At 51.9% G+C, this 19481-nt stretch overlaps 1 protein-coding gene and 1 long non-coding RNA gene across 2 annotated transcripts in view; both read left to right on the forward strand.

The window, feature by feature from the left end:
• LOC130705719 (zinc finger protein 135-like) overlaps positions 1 to 19481 on the forward strand; it is a 36051-nt gene that overhangs the window by 5228 nt on the left and 11342 nt on the right. Inside the window, 1 exon segment of the mRNA XM_057534274.1 lies at positions 4464 to 5425. Within this exon segment, the coding sequence (XP_057390257.1) occupies positions 4464 to 5425 (962 nt within the window).
• LOC130705721 (uncharacterized) lies at positions 12882 to 15379 on the forward strand. Its single transcript, XR_009006099.1, has 3 exons — positions 12882 to 12970; positions 13680 to 13868; positions 14878 to 15379. It is a non-coding gene; the product is annotated as an uncharacterized LOC130705721 (long non-coding RNA).

Raw genomic sequence — 19481 nt, forward strand, 5'->3', positions numbered from 1 at the left:
AGGAGCAGTTGTGCTGCTTGGAAGGGGTGGTGTGTCGGGGTCCCCGAGAAAGGATACAGAGGAAAGTCAGCAAAGGGAAGAGGCCAGTGGGGCCGAGTCCAGAGGGAGCTTCAGAATCCCTCCCTGGACGTGCAGTGAGTTGTGGCAACAGGGGAGAAGTGTTGGCTGCGGGGGAGGCTCAGTATAGGCTCTGTGCCAGGGGGTGTATTGGGGGCTGGTCACGTGGGCACCCCCCACCTGGCACAGACCGAGACTCCAGGCTCCCAGGAGGAAGCAGGTGTTCGCCCTGAACCGTATTGTTGTCGCAGAGCTTGGGCACAGTGAGCCTCTCTGACCAGTTAGGTCTGTGGCAACCCTCCCCAACTCCAAGTTCCCAGACCCAGCCAAAGACCAGCCTTGAAAGCTGGCCCTCTTAGGATGGCAGCCTGGGGCCGGCCCTGTCACTCTTTCCTGCACGGGCAGTCTGGGCCTGTCCTCCCGTCCCCTGCCTGGAGGGCTCCCGGTGCTCTGAGGCCTCCTCACCCGTGCTCCCCTTTCTCTGAGCTCAGAGACCTCCCGCCTCTCCTCGAGGGGTCAGAACGCACCACTTCTTCCCTCTCAGCAACCTTCCCAGCGTGCCCTTACCACAGGATCGTTTCTGATGTGTGAACTTGCCCTTCATCCTGTCCGTTTCATTCTTGCACGTCCACAGTCTGTAAACCTCTTCCCTACACCCTTCTGTTCTCTCGGGAACAGGATTGTGTTCAGCCATAAATTCCTGACAACTGGGCTAGAGCACCTCAGAGCAAGAGAGTAGCATTTTTCTCACGAAGCAGGAACCCAGGGGTGGCCATTGCTGGTGCTGGCTTTGCATTCTAGGAGTGCCAGGGCTGATGGTTCTGATTCTCCTGGCGTTTCCTCGGGGCTCAGCGTGGCTGCAGCAGCTTTGGCCGTCACATCTGTGCTCCAGACAGGGGCAGGAGGAGCTGGGAAGAATGGCGCCAATCACATTTGTCCCCTTTTATCAGAATTCCAGATGTTGTCCATTGAGGTCTCCTTGGTCAGGAGGGGGTCACCCCAGCTGCTAGGGAAGCTGGAAGGAGGGAGTCTAGATTGTCATCACTGGCTTATCCATCCCTTCCCTGGGGCTGGTGTGTTGGTACCCTGACTGCTTTCTGAAGGAAGTGGGCTCTGGCCATGGGATACCTAACCAGCTGTACCTGCAGCCCAGCCTCCCACCTGGAAGCCTCTGACGCCATCTGTAGGGAAGCACCGGTACCTCCACAATAGGGTGTGGCCCATCACCCGGGGGCAGGACTGACAAGTACCCTGTCTCCTCTGAGGCCACGGAGCCTGTCTGACGTCTTCCAGCCCCGAATGCTGGCCTTCACCCCCAGGCCCTGAACTCACTCCCATCAGGCCAGCCCCCTTCCAGCTGCCAGGTCCCAAGCATGCCATGAAGTTCACCCATGTAAGGTGTACGAGTCCGTGGTTTTGAGCGTATTCACAGGTTGTGCCTCCATCGGCAGCATCTAGTTCCAGAACATTTCTGCTGCCCAGAAGTCGCCCATTAGCAGTACCATGGTTGGTTTTTACCCACAGAACACTCCTGACACCAAACGTGTGGGGTTTCCACATCAACAGCCAATTCTCCACCCCTCCAGACACTAGCCGCGTGTCCCAGCGATTCAGTCCAATTCTGACGCCGTCTCCGTGGAGCTGGTGCAGACCCCACGGCTTAAGGACTCAGTCCCATAAGGCTGCCCCGACTTCAGACACTGGCCACAAAGTCAGGGCCTCCCATACTTCTGACCGACTGGCTGTAAATCAGGAGTTCCCCACGGCCCCCTCAGGTTCAGTAATGTGCTGTAACAACTCACAGACCTCAGGGAAACACTGCTTACATTTATTGTTTTTTGTAAATGATAATATAAAGGATACAAATGAACAGACAGATGTCAGGGGAGAGGGGCTGAAGCTCCCCATCCTGAAGCTGTCCAGGGGCCCACCAAGAGTCACCTTGTTAGCATAAAGTCATATAGTTGAGGGGGACTTATTACAATTAAGAAAAGACACTCCTGACCCCTCTCACTAAGGAAATCCCAAGGCTTTTAGGAGCTGTGTGCCGGGGACCAGAGATGAAGACCAAATATGTATTTCTCATTAAATGACAATATCAAAGGCAGTCACTCTATCGCCTCATCCCTCCCAGCCCCTGGCAACACTAATCCACTTTCTGTCCGTAGATTTGCATATTCTGGATATTCCATTTAAATGGAATCTTACAATATGTGGCCTTTGGTGTCCAGCTTTTTCTTTTTTTCTGTTTGTGTTTGTTTTGTTTTATTTTTTATTTTTTTATTGAAGTATAGTGGGCATACGATATTATATAAGCTACAGGTGTACAATATACTGATGCACAATTTTTAAAGGCTGTACCCCACTTACAGTTATTACAAAATATTGGCTAAATTCCCTGTGTTGTATCAATACAATATATCCTTGTAGCTTATTTTAATACCTAATAGTTTGTATGTGTCTAGCTTCTTTCAGTGAACATCTTGTTTTCAGGGTTCAGTCATGTTGTAGCGTATGTCAGTACTTCATTCCTTTCCATGGCTGAATCATATCCCATTGTATGGATGGACCACACTTATGGGCATTTGGGTTGTTGCCACTTCTTGGCTCTTGTGAAAAGTGCTGCTGGAAACATTCCTGTAGAGTTTTCTCGTGGGCTGGCTGGTGTTTTTGTTAAGTACCCTCTGGGTACTGTGCATGGAGTCCGGTTTGGGGGCTGGAGGTGAGCGAGACAGGCGCCTGCTGCCTGGCCAGGCTCGGCTCCTGCGGCACCTGTCCCCCGGCCAGTGCTCCCTCACTGCCTCGCATCTGAAGCGTGTATTTTGGAGAACCTGCTCCCTGTCAGCTCTAGGAACTGGCTGTGGACATTCTGATGTGGTGAGATGGACCCTAAGTGAATGAACACATAGAGTGTGCTGTGGACAGGATTCCAGCAGGTGAGGAGGTTGGAGAGGGCTGGGGTGAGCAGGGAGCCTGGCCCCCAAGGATGTCCACGTCCTGATGCCCAGCGCCCGTCCGTTGGATTATTGGGCCAGCCCATGGCAGTCACAGCAGTCCTCTAGTGAGAGAGGTGGGGAGAGGACAGGTGACGTCAGAGAGGGGTTGGCAGGCACTCCGCTGCTGGCTCTGGAGGCGAGGGCAAGGGCCAAGGAACGTGGGCGCCTCTAGACGCCGGAAATAGCCAGGAAACCCATTCCTGCAGTCTCCAGAGGGGGCGCAGCCCTGCCGACTCTGGCTCTAGACTCTGCCTTCCAGAGCGTAGGCGTGTGCTGTTGTAGGGGTGAGTGCGTGGTAAGTTGTTCCACCGCCACTTCACGCCTTGCCTGCGTGAGGGGCGATTCTGGAGGATCCACAGGCCAGGTTCCTCTCCTCCAGGGTGTTCTCAGACAAGAGGGCACCTGCGCTTGGGGATCTGGCCTGTCACACCTGGGTTTTCTGTACTGAGCTACTCGTTCCGCACCCAAGCCTGCTTCTTCTGCGCTTTGTTCAGTGTCTGCCTCCCCAGCTTCGGAGGGTCACTGCCTTGTCCCCAGCATCTAGGGCCAGACGGTAGATATTTTAGGCTTTGCGGGCAACTTGCAGTTGCCGTGTTTGTTTTCTGTCACCGCTGAAACAGATTGCCACAAACACGGCTTAAGACAACATACATTTATTATCTCCCAGTTCTGTCAGACCTGACTGGTTTATCTGCTCTGGGGCCCACGAGGCCAAAGGCAAGGCGTCGGCGGGCTGGGGGTGGGGGGGCTGACTTACTGGGAGGCACAGGAAGAATCCGCATCTAGACACAGGCAGGATCCAGTTCCCTGCGGTCACAGGACTGAAGTTCCTGTTTCCTTGCAGACTCAGCCGAGAGCTTCCCTCAGCTTTGAGAGGCACCCGCATTCCCTGGCTCATACCCCCTGCCCAGCCAGCCTCTCCCTTCTACCTCCTTCTGCTTTTTTTTTTTTCCTCCTTCTGCTTTTAAAGCTTGAGGGGATTGCTTTGGGCCCAGCCAGCTAATCCAGCATCATCCCCCTATTTTGAGGTTTAAGGTCAGCTGATGAGTAAACTTCATGTCACCTACAAAATCCCTTGATAGCAGTACCTGGATGACTGCCTGAACAGCCACCGACAGCTTCAGAATCCCGCCCATCTCTGTCACATATTTTTTTCCTACAGCCCTTTAAAAACATAAAAAGCATTGGTCGCTTGGGGGCTGTAGTTGGCTGTCTCCTGATCTAGGCCAATATCTGGCCCATGGCAGGTGCTCAAGAAGTTTTTGTTGAAAGGATGAATGAGTGAAGCTGTGTTTGCAGACAGGGCACTGGGGTCAATGTGAGAGCAGAATTGAGAGGTGGGGCAAGAGGTTAGGTCACAGGCCCAGGGTGTGTCCACCAGCCCCTCACAGCTCTTGGGTTTTCTTTCAGGCTGGGAGCCTGGACCTGAGGGCCGAGCACCGCCCCAGGAGCAGGGCCTTCCTGAGGAGAAGGGGCGGGAAGGCTTCCTGGGGGAGGCTCCACGTCCCGCTACACCGGGGGAAGACTGGGAACGTGAGGACCGGGTACAGGGGCCCGAGAAGGACCAGGGTAATTTGAGGCAATTGGAATTCAGCCTCAAGGAAGCACTGGTTCAAGATGGAAGCCATGAAAGTCTCAGACTTGGGGAAAACTGTGTCCTGCGTCCAAACCCAAATCCCCTCACAGAGACTTCCAGGACAGAGTGTTTGTGTGCTCCCGACTCAGGGCTTACAAGCTCGCAGCAGAACCCGAGTCCAGCCGGTGAGCGGATGGGCTCCTTGGGAGGACAGCCGCGTGACAACAGTGACCGCAGCAACTCTTCTGGTCAGGCGGTTCTGGAACCAGAACCCGAGCCTGCGCGCAGCCAGGTGCCGGACAAACCCTACAAGTGCGCGGACTGCGGCAAGTCCTTCAACCACAACGCGCACCTCACGGTGCACCGGAGGATCCACACGGGTGAGCGGCCGTACGCGTGCAAGGAGTGCGGCAAGGCCTTCAGCCAGAACTCCTCGCTGGTGCAGCACGAGCGCATCCACACGGGCCACAAGCCCTACAAGTGCGCGGACTGCGGCAAGTCGTTCTGCCACAGCACGCACCTCACGGTGCACCGGAGGATCCACACCGGGGAGAAGCCCTACGCGTGCCAGGACTGCGGGCGGGCCTTCAACCAGAACTCGTCCCTGGGCCGCCACCGGCGCACGCACACCGGGGAGAAGCCGTTCACCTGCAGCGTGTGCGGCAAGGCCTTCTCACGCACCACGTGCCTGTTCCTGCATCTGAGGACGCACACGGCCGAGAGACCCTACGAGTGCAGCCGCTGCGGCAAGGGCTTCCGGCACAGCTCGTCCCTGGCGCAGCACCAGCGCAAGCACGCCGGCGAGGGCCCCTACGACTGCCGCCAGAGGCTGGCCTTCGAGCCCACGCCGGCGTGGCCGGAGCCCCTGACCCCTGGGGAGGGGGCTCCCCGCAGCGACAGGCCCTTCAGGTGCGGCCAGTGCGGCAAGTGTTTCACGCAGAGCTCGCACCTCATCCGACACCAGATAACGCACACCAGGGAGGAACCCCGAGGCCGGGGCCGGCGGCGCCCGCAGCCCTGCGGCCGGAGCCCGCACCTCGGGCGGCACCAGCTCGGGCCCACGGGCGAGAGCCCCGGGGCCGGGACGAAGGCAGGGCAGCCCGCAGGCAGGGCACTGGCCCTGTTTGACATCCACGAAATCATGCAAGAGAAAAACCCAGTGCATGTTATTGGGGTGGAAGAGCCTTCTGTGGGCACGTCCGTGTTGTTTGACATCAGAGAATCCACCTAGGGGAGAAACTCTGCGGATGACTTTTGAACCACAGGTACAAAAATGTGGTAAGTCCTACAAGGTGTATTTATGGAAGGGGGACTGGGGTAGAAATGCCCTCTGATTTCCTAAGGAAATGACGCTTCCCAAACACCTGAGATCAGTGGTTCTCCAATCTATCAAGCCCAGTACCCTGAAATGAATTCACAGGTAATGTAACCCACTCACGTGTAATGTTGAAAAATCCATACGTGCCCCCATTTTGTAAAGGATAATTAAAGCGAAAGTAATTTACAGTAGGGTAACGTGTGCTAAGTTGGTGGTATCTCTCCCTGTGACCTTGTGGCCGTTGTGCCCGGAGACCTGGGGCATTGCCTGTTGCCGTCCAGTACACGGGGTGTAGTGTTGACCATGGAAACATTACGAGAGGCATTCCTGTGTGGGTGTGATTTCCCAAAGTGGTGACTAACTCTTGGAAAAGGTTTGAACAAAACAAAATGCCAGTGCATTTCTGGAAGGTTTATGTATAACATTTGAACTTTCAGGAGTTAATTGGTTTGTACATGGAGTCGACCCAGGGTCTCAATTCATACATTACAGACAGGTGGTTTCACACATACATACACGGTCCCTGGGGGCCAGTTCTGCACTTCAGAGTCATTAGAGCATACGTGGCAGCCACACTCATGCCCAAATCAAGTGTCAGAGGAGCCCCCGTGAAATTCCACAGCGTTCGCTGGGGGTGTCACAGCTCCCGCTGGAAACCATCGCCTTAGAACAGCAGTGTGGCCTATGATGGAGGTTCTCACTCAGAGTGCTTTTGTTCCCCAGGAGACACTTGATGATGTCTGGACGAATTTTGGTTGTCATGACTGGCGGAAGGGAGGGGTGCCCCTGGCATCCAGTAGGGGAGGCCAGGGGTGCTGCTGAACATCCTATAAAGCCCCAGACAGCCCCTCAGCAAAGAATCACATGGCCCTGAGGTGGAGAAACCATGCCCAGCACAAGAGCCGATTTCCCCCAGACTCTGTAAATTGATTGATCAGGGCTGTATTAACAATCCTATACATTTGATTTTAGCAAGTGATATCATGAGCATGTGCACAACATGTTTTTTAGTAATTTTTTTTCACTGTTTTGTAGCATTCGTAGTTGGTATGAAGGAAAAGAATCCACTTATTTTTCTGAGTAATCTAAATTTTAACATTTTATTTTGGACATTCCATGTAAAACGTGGATAATACATTTTCACTGGCACCCCTGCCTGCCACGGGATTATTTTTACATCAGCCCCAGAAATCTTGTCATTTCATCCATTTTTCTGGATATCTCTAAAAAGCATGGACTTTTAAATATGTATATAAAATCATGTTAGCCCATGCTGACAGAAACCATTTTCATAATCATTCTGAGGCATCATTTGCCTTTTTCACCAAGTTGATGTTTGCACTGATAGTGCAAAAGCAACAGTGGGTAAAATTGCCAGAGCCTGAGTGGGAATCAAGGAAGTGGTCCCAAGGTCGTTGTTCATATTTTTCCTTCCCCGGCATTTCAGTAAAGGAAAAAAAAAATGTTGGTTTCATTTAAGAATGTCTGTGATGAAGCAGGAAAAATGATTAATTTCATTAAATCTCGAGTAAAACTATATTACCATTTTCACATCTAAACAGAAATAACAGTAATTCCTCAATATATTATTAAATATCTAGTGTTCAGATGGTCCTGGTTGCCTCATAAATTTTGTTTTGTTTTCTATTTGGTTTGTTCTAATTATGATCTAAACAAAAATCACACAGTGCATTTGCTTAATATTTTTCTTAGGTCTCTTTTAATCTATAGGTGTCCCTTCTTTCTTTTTCTTTTTTAGTCTTTTATATGTTGGGGGAAACAAACAACAGGATAACCTAAATTTTGTCCCCATCCCAAGCCTGCCCATCAGACCCTCCTTGGCCTGGTGGAGTGACTTCTGATTTGGCGTCAAGTCACCAGGCTGTGCTGAGGGGCTGTGTGAATGGTGTGACTCACTGTTCTGTTCTCAAAGTTCGTCTGCCCCATCTCAAGCACGGCTCCCCATCTTGCTGGGGTCTCTGCTGGAAGACCTTCGGAAGACCTTTCAGCTGTCAATGCCCAGGAGAGAGAGACGTCTGAGAAAGTGGTTTATTTGTATGTGATGCAGAACATTCTAACATGACCATTTTCGTGTCCACAATTGGAAACTTCATCTGGATCATCTTTTTACTTTCCTCCAACTTTACTCCTCAGGAAAGCAAAGCCTTGTGACCTTTGTCTATGCTGTTCTTGACGTAAAGAAGAACATTGTGTTCGAGATGTGATCCTTGGTATCTCATAGCAGAAAGGATGTAAAAACCAAGGATTTAAACCTGCCTGCTTTCTAACCTACACTGAAAGGGCGAAATGCCCATCCCACCGGGACACTATGTCGTGTGCTCCAGTTATACAGCACGGTTGCCTTTTTTTGTTTGTTTGCTGTTCCCACTGCAGCTGAGTTCTAGTGAAGTTAAGCACAAACCATAAACAGCAGAAATTGGAAGGAAGGAAAATTGGTCGTGGCACGTCTCAGCTTGTGGAAATTGTTCCTAACAACATCCACAGAAGGAATGTTGGATTGGCAGAGCGTCAAGCGGAATGGAAGAAGTATCATCGTGGAAGGATACAGCGGCAGTTCTGAGACCTCCGTCAGAATGACAGCACCAGGACTCTCAGTGCCGAGACGTGATGGCTGAGTGTCAGGACCCCGTCAGAACTTGCTCGTGTCCGTTTCTGTTCTTTGGGTGCTGTGGGTGTCCCAGCAGCGGGGTCTGCACCCCGGCAGAGCTGGCCTCCCGGGCGCTCAGAGCCAGCCTCCCTGCTCGTCTCCAGAGGCTCCGCAAGAGCCCTCGAAGCCGCGCGTTTGCTTCTCTGCGCTCACCTGTCCTCTGGGCTTGTCCTCACGGACTTCCCTCGTCAGCTCTCCCTGTCGCAACACCTCTGTCCTCGTGGCTTAGCCTGCACCACCTGCCGCTTCATCCTTAGCAAATAACCTTCTATTTCCGCGGCTCAGAAAAGCTGTGTTTTCAGACAGGCAGCGCCTCACAGTTCTGTGAGGCGGCGCCATTTTTCGTACAAGGAAAATGAGGCGCAGGACCAAAGCAGCCACGGCCAGCTCGCACAGCTGGGAGCCAGCGCTTGAAGTCGGCATCCCAACAGATCACGCTGCGTCCTCAGGGCCTCAGCTGCGTCAAAGGCCGCGTCTTCTCTCCCACCCCGTCCCTCCTCATCGCAGGGAGACTGCTGCAGCCTCAGCGCTTGCGTCCACAGTCAGGCCTGCGGGACGGGGCAAGGGCAGGCCCGTGCTCATCTCTCCACTGAGGTTGCAAAGAAAAGCCTTTCCCCGAAGCTTCCAGCCGGTGCTCCTTATGTCTCACTGGCCAAGCCTGGGCCACAGGGCGCCGCCTAACGACGAGGGCGCTTGGAAAGCTAGTGTTCAGCTTCTCTAACCTCTGTGGCTGAGACTGCACCAGAGGAAGGTCTCGGGAAGCGGGTAGTGGATAGGCAGCTGGCAGCGCCCTCAGCCCTCCTCCTCCAGCCTCTTCTTGGAGGAGTAGCTCGTGCTCCCCAATTCCTGATCAGATGCCGCCACCGCCTCGCGGCTCCGCCTCTTCATCCCCTGGATTGTTCAGCCTGCCGGCCAGGCCCCCTTCCCTATAATGCTCGGTCCCCTGGCATTCTGGAACACGCCACTCTTCCAGATCCCTTCTACCTCTCGAGGGGCTTCTTGCCCTCCCCTCCCCTCCCCTCTTAAATGTTGGGGTCCCTGGGGTGTGGTCCCCGAGGCCCCTTGCGTGCGCCGCTCACTCCCAGATGTCCTCGTCCACACCCATGGCTCTGTGCTGCTCACGCCCACGTCTTGGTCTCTGAGCTTCAGGCTAGAACAGCACCTGCTTGCTGCTGGGTAGTTCCCCTAGGTGTCCTGCGAAGTCCCGGAACACAGCCTACCTGGAGGGAAAGGCCACTTTCCAGGCCAAACCTGTTCCTCCTCCCCTGGGCCCTTGCACGGGGATGGTTGCCACCCGCCACCCCACCCCTCAAGCCAGAAGATAGATATCCTGTTGGTTTTACCATCTAAACATCTCAGCTGTCTTCATTGCGTTCCATTCCCACTGCCACCACTGGTGCAGGATGGCCACGAGAGGGGGAGTGACATGACACCAAGTGGCCTGGCCACCAGAGCCCTCCCCACTTCTGACTTTCCCTCCTCACGACCCCATCAGCGGTGTGGGGTGCAGACTCGGAATGCTCCCCCCACCAGTGTGCTCTGAGGAGGGGAGACCCCGCGGTAACTTCACAGCTCTGGACAGCTTGGAATCCAGGCCTGCATTTGCCCCGTTCCCTCCACCTTGGCCCGAAAAATGGCAGCTGCCGAAGGGTCATGTTTCCACAGTTCTCAGAGTGGACACTGGGTGGGCTGAGGCTACATTGGCCTCACCAGGTAAGCCTGGAACAAGCTTGTCACCGTTGCCATTTGCCGCCCTCTCCCGTGCACTGCAGATCTTTGGGAATTTTCCATTTCTCTTTTCGGGTCCCGTTTTCTAGGCATCATATTCCTACTGATTTCCTTACAGATGCTTTGAAACCAAGTCAGATAAGAAACTCCTCAGGGGAAATTACTATAAACTAGGGAAAATATATGGTTTTATCAGTTTGTCAAAGTAATGCAAATTCTTTGTAGCAAAACCTGTAAAATGCACAAAAGTAAAATACACGTAAGTATGGAGGTTTATTTAAAATTTAATTCCTCATACTTCCACCATCCAGAGACGGTCATTACCTTAAGATTTTGTTAATTTTCCTTGTAATTTTTTCTTGAAATATACATGTGTGTATACATAGAGTGAACACTAAATCTTATACACACAACAAAAATATTTATGTGTAGTTATCTTGTGTTTAGAAAATTAGAATCCCTTCTGTTTCTCTTGTAACATGTGCTTCTTACTCTATCTTGAACATTTTCCTCTGAAAATGGATTTCATGTAGCTTTTTAAATTACCTTTCAGGAGGATCGTAACAATGTGACCTCCACCCAACATCTTACCAGCCTTGACTTTTAGCCAAAAGGGGGAGGAGGGATTCATACACATTTCTGAAGGAGCATGAATTGATACAGCCTCTGTGAAGGGCACTTTGTTGGTTGCTGTCTAAATTACAAACAAACACTTTGTCTCAGCAAGCCAGTTGCTGATGATGAATCCCACAGATATATTTGTGCCCGTGCAAACTGTTTGTATGTAGTTTTAACCGTGGCATTGATCTCAAAAGTGAAAATTTGGAAACAACCTCAGTGTCCGCCACATGGAACTGGCTAAGTGATGTATGGTGAACTGGCTGCCTTTTACACAGCCCTTCAAGTGGGGGCTGTCTTTATGAACTGTGGAAAAGAGCACCAAGATTGTTAAGTGAAAAGGTGTAAAACAGTTTGTATGGTGTGTTTCCATTTGTGTAAAGAAGAAGCCATTGCTTACGCACAGACACACACACACACTATATCTGAAGGGTACAGAGTGAACATACTACCATACTACTTGCTCTTGGGGAGGAGAAGTGAGGGGAAAAGGATGAGGAATAATTTTCACTCTATACCTTTTGATATTTTTGGAATTTTGAAACATGTAAAAGTATTACCAGTTCAAAAAATAAATTTAAACAAAACCTTAATTCTTTCAAATTAAACTAAGTTTGTTCATTTGTTTCATTGTTCACTGTCTGTCTCCCCCCAGTTAAATGTCCCCATGACTGTGTGTCTTGGCCACACCTGTTCTGTGTATATGCACACGTTGTGTGTTGAGCTAACAGGACCAACTGAGTGTAAAACAGCCTAGACTCCATAAAGTTTCCTGCAAGCTAGTTGTAGCACATACATTTCCCATCAATAAACCAATCTATAGTAGGAATAGAAGAAAGTTTTATTTGAGCCAAACTGAGGACTATAGCCTGGAAGACAGCATCTCAGATAACTGAGGAACTGCTCCTCTGAAGCATGGTTTTCAGTGCAGTTTTGTATCTTCTCAGAACAAACAGCGTCAGACAAGTCAAGGATACCTTCCTTCAAGGTTTCAAAAAACAAAAACAAAACCAATCAGATCAACAGCGAGTCAGGGGGCTTCCCTGGTGGCGCAGTGGTTAAGAATCCGCCTGCCAATGCAGGGGACACGGGTTCGAGCCCTGGTCCGGGAAGATCGCACATGCTGTGGAGCAACTAAACCCATGAGCCATAACTACTGAGCCTGTGCTCTAGGGCCCGCGTGCCACAACTACTGAAGCCCGCGCGCCTACAGCCTATGCTCCACAACAAGAGAAGCCACCGCAATGAGAAGGCTGCGCACCACAACGAAGAGTAGCTCCTGCTCGCCGCAACTAGAGAAAGCCCGGGTGCAGCAACGAAGACCCAACGCAGCCAGAAATAAATAAATAAAACGGATAAATTTAAACAAACAAACAAAAAACAGTGAGTCAGCATGGCCTTGGCACCTGGGAAGGGAGCCTTATTGAAGGAGGACCGGCATTGCTGTCCCAGGAAGGAAGGCATTTAATCTTTATTTTTAACATGGACATTCTTTACTTCTGGTCAGTGCACCCTTTTCTTTGATGATTAAAGCAGATGTACAATATGTGTGTGATAGGCTGCAAACAGGCTTAAGTTTTAGTTAGCAAAAAAGTAAAGTTAAACCGTGTGCAAGCCAGAATGACTTCCCCGTACCTCAATACATGAAAATTTCTTCCATTAATACTTATACACGTATATGTGTGAGGAGGAAGAGGAAAAAAAGTACATACGTTGCATATCTAAAAGGACACAGGAAACTGTGCCTGTCACTGTATGTCCAGTCCTCCAACCTCCCCCCCCACCCCCGGGGAAGACGGACTGACACGTCCCCACGCTCTTTCTTTGGCGGTGCACTTGGACTTCATTTCCCAGAAGGCCCTTCACCCTATGCCGGCTGTTTCCAGGCACGGAGCGCGCGGGGGCCGCTGGGAGATGAAGTCCCCAACCACCGGCGCTGGGCGGAAGCGGCCTCAGTGAGCCTGCACAGGACGGCATGCGCGAGAGTGGGGGCGCCCTCCCACTCTGTGGTGAGTCCGCGGTCCCAGCGGGTTGGCGGTGCGAGTGTGAGGAACGGGGAGGCCCGTGTGTGCAGGCGGTGGGGCCCAAGGGGCGTGGACCGGGGCGGCCGGGCTGTGGGGGAGGGGAGAGAAGAGGCGGTGATGTGCGTGCCAGGGGGTGGGGGTGGGGGAGCGACCTGCGCTGGCAGTTGAGACCTCAGGTATGCAGCCGAGCGCGACCCCGCATGTGTGACACCGCCTGTGTATGCAGGTGTGACCTCAGGTGTGTGCCTATATGCCCTGAACCCGTAGCCACCACTCCCCCGTTCACCTCCTCCCCAGCCCCTGGCAACCATTAATCTACCTTCTGTCTCTGTTCTGGACATTTCATATAAATGGGGTCCTACAATATGTGCTTTTGTGTGTGCGCTTTTCTCACTGAAAGTAATGTTTTCCAAGTCCATTCATGTTGTGCTGTGTATCAGTACTTACTTCATTTTTGTAGTTGAATAATATTCCATCGTATGGAAAAATAGACCAGTTTGTTTACTCAAGCATCGCTGCTGTGAACATTCACACACAGGTTTGTGTGTGGACATATGTTCTCAATTCGGGGGACTGAGGCAGTTGGTCCGTCCCAGGGGAGCCCATGTGTCTGGCTGTGGCCACACCCACTCCCTGCTGCCTTTGCCCAGCCAGCAGTACTTCATTTACCAGAATCCCAGCCCTGGGCCCCAAGGTTCAAGCCAGAAGCTTGGAGCCCCACTGCTGTGTGAGAAGTAGACTCTGGGGACAGGAATCCATCCCTGCCAGTGTCACCTACAACCTGGCTCCTCAGCCTGAGACCAAGACCACTGTCCTGTATCTGCTGAGGCCAAGCAGCCCAGAGACGGAGCAGAGTGGCAGGTGATGGAGCCCGAGGCACCAGGTGAGGCAGACGGCAGGGTGGTGGTCACAGGGCTGGACATTTTTCAGAAACCAGATCTCCCTCGAAATATGTCCTGCTCCTTGCCTTCCTCAGCCTGGTCCAGACCACCCCCCCTTCACAGGTCTCTGCCACCCTTTGCCCCTTCCATCTCTCTCCACATAAGACTGGAGGGGTCTTTAACCCTGAATGGTGAGGCCACCCCTCCGCTTAAACCCTCTGTCACTGCCCAAGTCATCAGAGCAGGGTCAGCAAACTCTCCCTGTAAAGCACCAGATAGCAAGTATTTTGAGCTTTGCAGTCCAAGAGGCAAAATCACGGATGTCATATAGGTTGTTATCTAACAAGAGAGAAAACACACATCCACACTGTTTTCTTTTTTCGTGACAAAATCCACGACTTTGTTGATGGACACTGAAATCTGACTTTCATGTAACATTTGTCTTCTTTTCACCTTTCCCCCCCAGCCGCTTAAAAATGTAAAAACTATTCTTAGCTCACAGACCGTACAAAAACAGGCAACGGGGCCGTGTTTGCTGACCCCTGATTTGAAACAAATTCACACTTCTTTCCATGCCTTCCAGGCCCTGCATGACCTGACTTCTACCTGTTTTCCAGGCCTCCCCTATGGCTCTCCCTTTGCCCATCATTCTCCTCCTTCACCCCACCGGCCACTCAATAGGGTATAAGCTTAGCCATTCAGAGGCCTTCCCTGGCCACCCAAACCCACATTACGCTTTTATCTCTTACCACGTTTGAACACTTTACACTTGTTCCCATTCATCACAGACTGTAAATTTCATGATGTGGTGCCCAGTCCGTGGAGTACTTGTTAAATGAATGAATGAACAAACAGCCTCCCACAAGAGGTACTATTACCCCATTTTACAGATAGAAAACTGAGGCCCCAGGGGAATTGAGCAGCCCAAGGTCACCCATCAGGGAGTGGTGAAGGTGGGTTTGATCCTAGATCTGACAGACTCCACTTACCCACCTCTCTCGCTGTCCCCAGCCTAGCAATGACACCAGGAGGAAGGAAGGGCGCACTGGGCCCCAGGGATCTGCTCACCACTCTCACCCCTGTGGGGAGGGGCAGAAGGCCTCAGTCAGCCGTTCCCTCCTGGGAGTCTCTGTCAGGACCTGAATTCAAGACAGCTGGGACTAAGATTTTCAGCCCTCTTGAGTACTCGCCCACCTGGTAGCTCCACTTCGTCCCCAACCGTCCCGGTAACAAGGGATCCTGAAATGTGCCTTCTGCCGCTGCCACCCGTGAGCCTGAGAGAGCTTGGAGCTGAGACTTCAGACTGTTACACAGCACATCATTCACTTTGTACGAAGTTCAAGAATAGGCACAACTCATGCGCTGTCAGAAATCCCAGCAGTAACCACCTCCTGGCTGGGGAGGGCATTGCCTGGAGGGGAGCCAGGAGGGGTCTGTCCATGGTGCTGAAACGCCCCAGGGCTGAACTTTCCAACTGGTATCTTTGAGCCACATTGTACGTATTGAAATCTGCATTAAATAAATAAACTTAAAAATCACAAATCTAGTTTCTCAGTCACACCACCTGCGTTCCTATTGCTCAGGAGCCACATGGGGCTGACGGCTGCCAAATTCCATCCTCACAGAAAGTTCTAGAGCTTGATCTGGATGGTGGTTACACAGGTGTGTGCATTGCTCAGCACTCATTGAGCTGAGCCCTGATATCTCTCTTTTTAAAACTTACTGTTTTGGGCTTCCCTGGTGGCGCAGTGGTTGAGAGTCTGCCTGCCAATGCAGGGGACACGGGTTCGAGCCCTGGTCTGGGAGGATCCCACATGCCGCAGAGCGACTGGGCCCGTGAGCCACAGTTGCTGAGCCTGCGCGTCTGGAGCCTGTGCTCCGCTACAAGAGAGGCCGCGATGGTGAGAGGCCCGCGCACCGCGATGAAGGGTGGCCCCCGCTTGCCCCAACTGGAGAAGGCCCTCGCACAGCAGCGAAGACCCAGCACAGCCATGGATAAATAAATACATAAATTAAAAAAAAAAAAAAAACTTACTGTTTTGAAGGCACAGACTCAAGTCTGACTGCCTTGTTTCAAATCCCCACCTACCCATTATTTGCTTCACAACCTTAGATTTAACCCCTCTGTGCCCGCATTTCCCCCCACCTGTATAACAGAGGGTAGTGACAGTACCTGATTGTCCCCACATTAGGGAACTGGGCCAGTGTGGCACAGAGAGCCTTTGAGAAGCTCACAGGCTGGGGGTGGCATGGGGCTGCAGCTCGGGGACTCAGCCTAGGCTCAGGGACAGGTCTGAGGCCCAGCCCACAAGCATCAAATCAGAGGGCTGCTTTCTATGGAGCCCTGAGCCCCATGACCCCTTGCCCAGCCTAGGAGCCAGGCGGGGGTGCAGGGTGTAAAGGCGGTGTGGCCTTGGGCAGCAAAGGCCCTGTGAGCTCTTCCCGTGTTGTGTTTCATTTCACCAGGACTTTTCACAACGTAATGCTGTCCATCCTCCCGGAGACTGTCCCTGCTGTACCTGAGAGGAAACAGGCCCAGAGGTCCAGGACTTCCTGGTCCAAGCGTGCATCTTCCCCGGGTCACCCTGGATCCATGGTGGTTGTGCAGACCCCTGCACCAGAGCCGAGGTGGTGTTCCACATCCCCAGACTAATTCCAGGGGCACAGATCACCCCATCTGTCCGTGTGAACTCAGGCGTCTTCCCCTCTTGATGCCTCAGTTTCCTTCCTGTCAAATGGGTCAGGTAGTGTTGCCTCACTCGTAGGGGCAGAGTGACGATCAAGCAAGCTGATGGAAGGTTCTCACAGCGCGCCTGGCACAAAGCAAACGTTGGGGGCTGTGGTTCCGTGAGCCCTGGAGGGCGAGCAGGAGGGAGCAGGCCGAGGGCAGGCAGCACAGGGGCAAACGCCTGTGGGAGGGTCTGGACTGGGAGGGCCAGGGTCCCTGGGAAAGGGGCCACTGGCTGGCAGGGCTTCTGGGTGAGGGGACTTTGAGGCTGCGGTCCCTGGGGTCTGAGGGCAGATCTGGCCTCCCTCAAGCCCCTGCCCTGCCCTCCCCCAGCTCCTCCCTCTCAGGGGAGGATCGAGGACCATAAGCCTGAGGCCCAGGACTCCACACTCCTGGCAGATGCCGTCCACGTTGAGTCTCCAAAATGCCAGTGTTCTCAGCAGGCACACCCATTTCCGTTCCTGCTTCTGCGCCACTTCACCTCCGAGCTGAACTGGAGCTGCAGCCCCCAGGGAGCGTGGGTCCTGGGCCAGGGCCAGCCTCCTCCTCTCCCTCCATCAGCCAGTGCATGCCTCCAGACGGTGAGCCCTTAGGGGAATTCAGGATGGAGAAAAACAGGAAGCATTCTGTGGATAACACAGAATGTTATCCATTCTGTGCTTTGGATACTGGCCCTGGATAGTTAAGATACATATCTAAGGAATAATTTCAAAGAACCCAGACTCTTGCATCTTCCCACACATAGAGAAGCACTAATGTTATTAACTTGAGGTGTCTGTTCTTTGCGATTAGCAGTGATCTTTTGATGTTCGACTACATGTTTTGTTGTTTGTTTGTTTGTTTTTCCAGCAAAAAGACCTTCTCTATATCCTGGCTCCTCCCTTGCCTCTTTTTTTTTTTTAATTTTTTTTTAAAATTAATTAATTAATTTATTTATTTTTGGCTGTGTTGGGTCTTCGTTTCTGTGCGAGGGCTTTCTCTAGTTGTGGCAAGCAGGGGCCACTCTTCATCGCGGTGCGCGGGCCTCTCACTATCGCGGCCTCTCTTGTTGCAGAGCACAGGCTCCAGACGCGCAGGCTCAGTAGTTGTGGCTCACGGGCCTAGTTGCTCCGCGGCATGTGGGACCTTCCCAGACCAGGGCTCGAACCCGTGTCCCCTGCATTAGCAGGCAGATTCTCAACCACTGCGCCACCAGGGAAGCCCTTCCCTTACCTCTTTGAACGATGTTACTGCGAACATTTCTGTACACGATTTTGTGTGGACCTATGTTTTCATTTCTCCACTAAACTGTTTTCCACAGAGGCTGCATCATTTTATGTTTCCACCAGCGATGTATGAGGGTTCCTCTTTCTCCACATCCTCACCAACACTTGTTACCTGTCTTTCTGATCATAGCCATCCTCTCGGGTGTGAAGTGGCATCACAGTGTGGCTTCGATTTGCATTTCCCTGATGACAAAGGACGTTGAGCATCCATTCATGTGCTTATTGGCCATTTGCATGTTTTCCTCGGGTAAATGTTGCTGTCTTTGCCGATTATTATTTTATTATTTTATTTATTTATGTAGCCACACTGTGTAGCTCGCAGAATCTTAGTTTCCCCACCAGCGAGGGAACCTGGGCCCCCAGCAGTCCTAACCACTGGCCCACCAGGGAATTCCCTGCCCATTTTTAAACTGGGTTATTTAGGGGCTTTGTTGTTGGGTTACTTGAGTTGTAAGAGTTCTTTATATATCCTGGATGCAAGTTGTGTGTTTGTGTGTCTGTGTGTCTTTGTGTGGGTCTGCATGTCTGTGTGAGCCTAGGTGTGTGGCTGTGTCTGAGCAGGTACAACTCTGCCTCCCACCATGGACATGGAGAAGCAGAGGGCGTCTTGATCATCCGCGAAGAGGGGAGGGTTTATTATCTCCCTGTTACAGAGAAGGAAGTAGAAGGCCAGATAAATGAAGTCATTTGCCCATAAAAGAGTTACGAGGCAGAACTGGGAATTGAAATCAGCTGGGTCCCTCTCCGTAGCCTTTGCTTCCTACTGCATCATGCTGTTTCTTATCCAGTGGCTCTCAGCCTTGCCTGCACATTAGAATCATCTGGAAACTTTTAAAAGTCTGGATGGGGGCTTTGCTGGCAGTCCAGTGGTTAAGACTCCACGCTTCCACTGCAGGGGGCACGGGTTCGATCCCTGATCGGGGAACTAAGATCCTGCATGCTGCATGGTGTGGCCAAAAAAAAAAAAAAAAGTCTGGATGCCCAGGCCAAACCCAGACCAATGAAATTAGGATCTGTAATAGGCAAAATAATGCCTCCCCTGCCCCCCAAGTTGTCCACATCCTAATCCTCAGAACCTGTGAGTATGTTACCTTACATGGCAAAAGGGAATTTGCAGATGGGGAAAGTATCCTGGATTACCAGGTGAGTCCAGCGTAATCACAAGGGTCCTCATAAGTGAAAAAGAGATGCAGGAGGGTCAGTCAGAGAAGGGGATGGAATGACGGCGAGGCAGGTGCACAGAACAAGGAATGAGGGCAGCCTCTAGAAGGTGGAAGAGGCAAGGAAATGGATTTCTCCCTTAGAGCCTCTAGAAGGAACACAAATGCCAACATGGTGATTTTAGCCCAGTGAGACCCATTTTGGGCTTCTGACCTCCAGAAACCTAAGATAATAGATTTTTGTTGTTATGAGCCACTGCATTTGTGGTAATTTGTTACAGTAGTGTGATAGGAAACTAATACAGCCTCTTTAGACACAAACCAGACCAGTTAGCAGAGCCAACTGCACCCACGTGTATAATAGGAAGAAGGACATGACGGTTCATAGAAGTGATGAAATAGGAACCAGGAAAATCTGGGGTTCCCTTCACCGGTGGGAGGCAAGTTAGGCTTGGAGGCGGG

Source organism: Balaenoptera acutorostrata, chromosome 19, assembly GCF_949987535.1.
Source record: "Balaenoptera acutorostrata chromosome 19, mBalAcu1.1, whole genome shotgun sequence".
Taxonomy (NCBI): Eukaryota; Metazoa; Chordata; class Mammalia; order Artiodactyla; family Balaenopteridae; genus Balaenoptera; species Balaenoptera acutorostrata.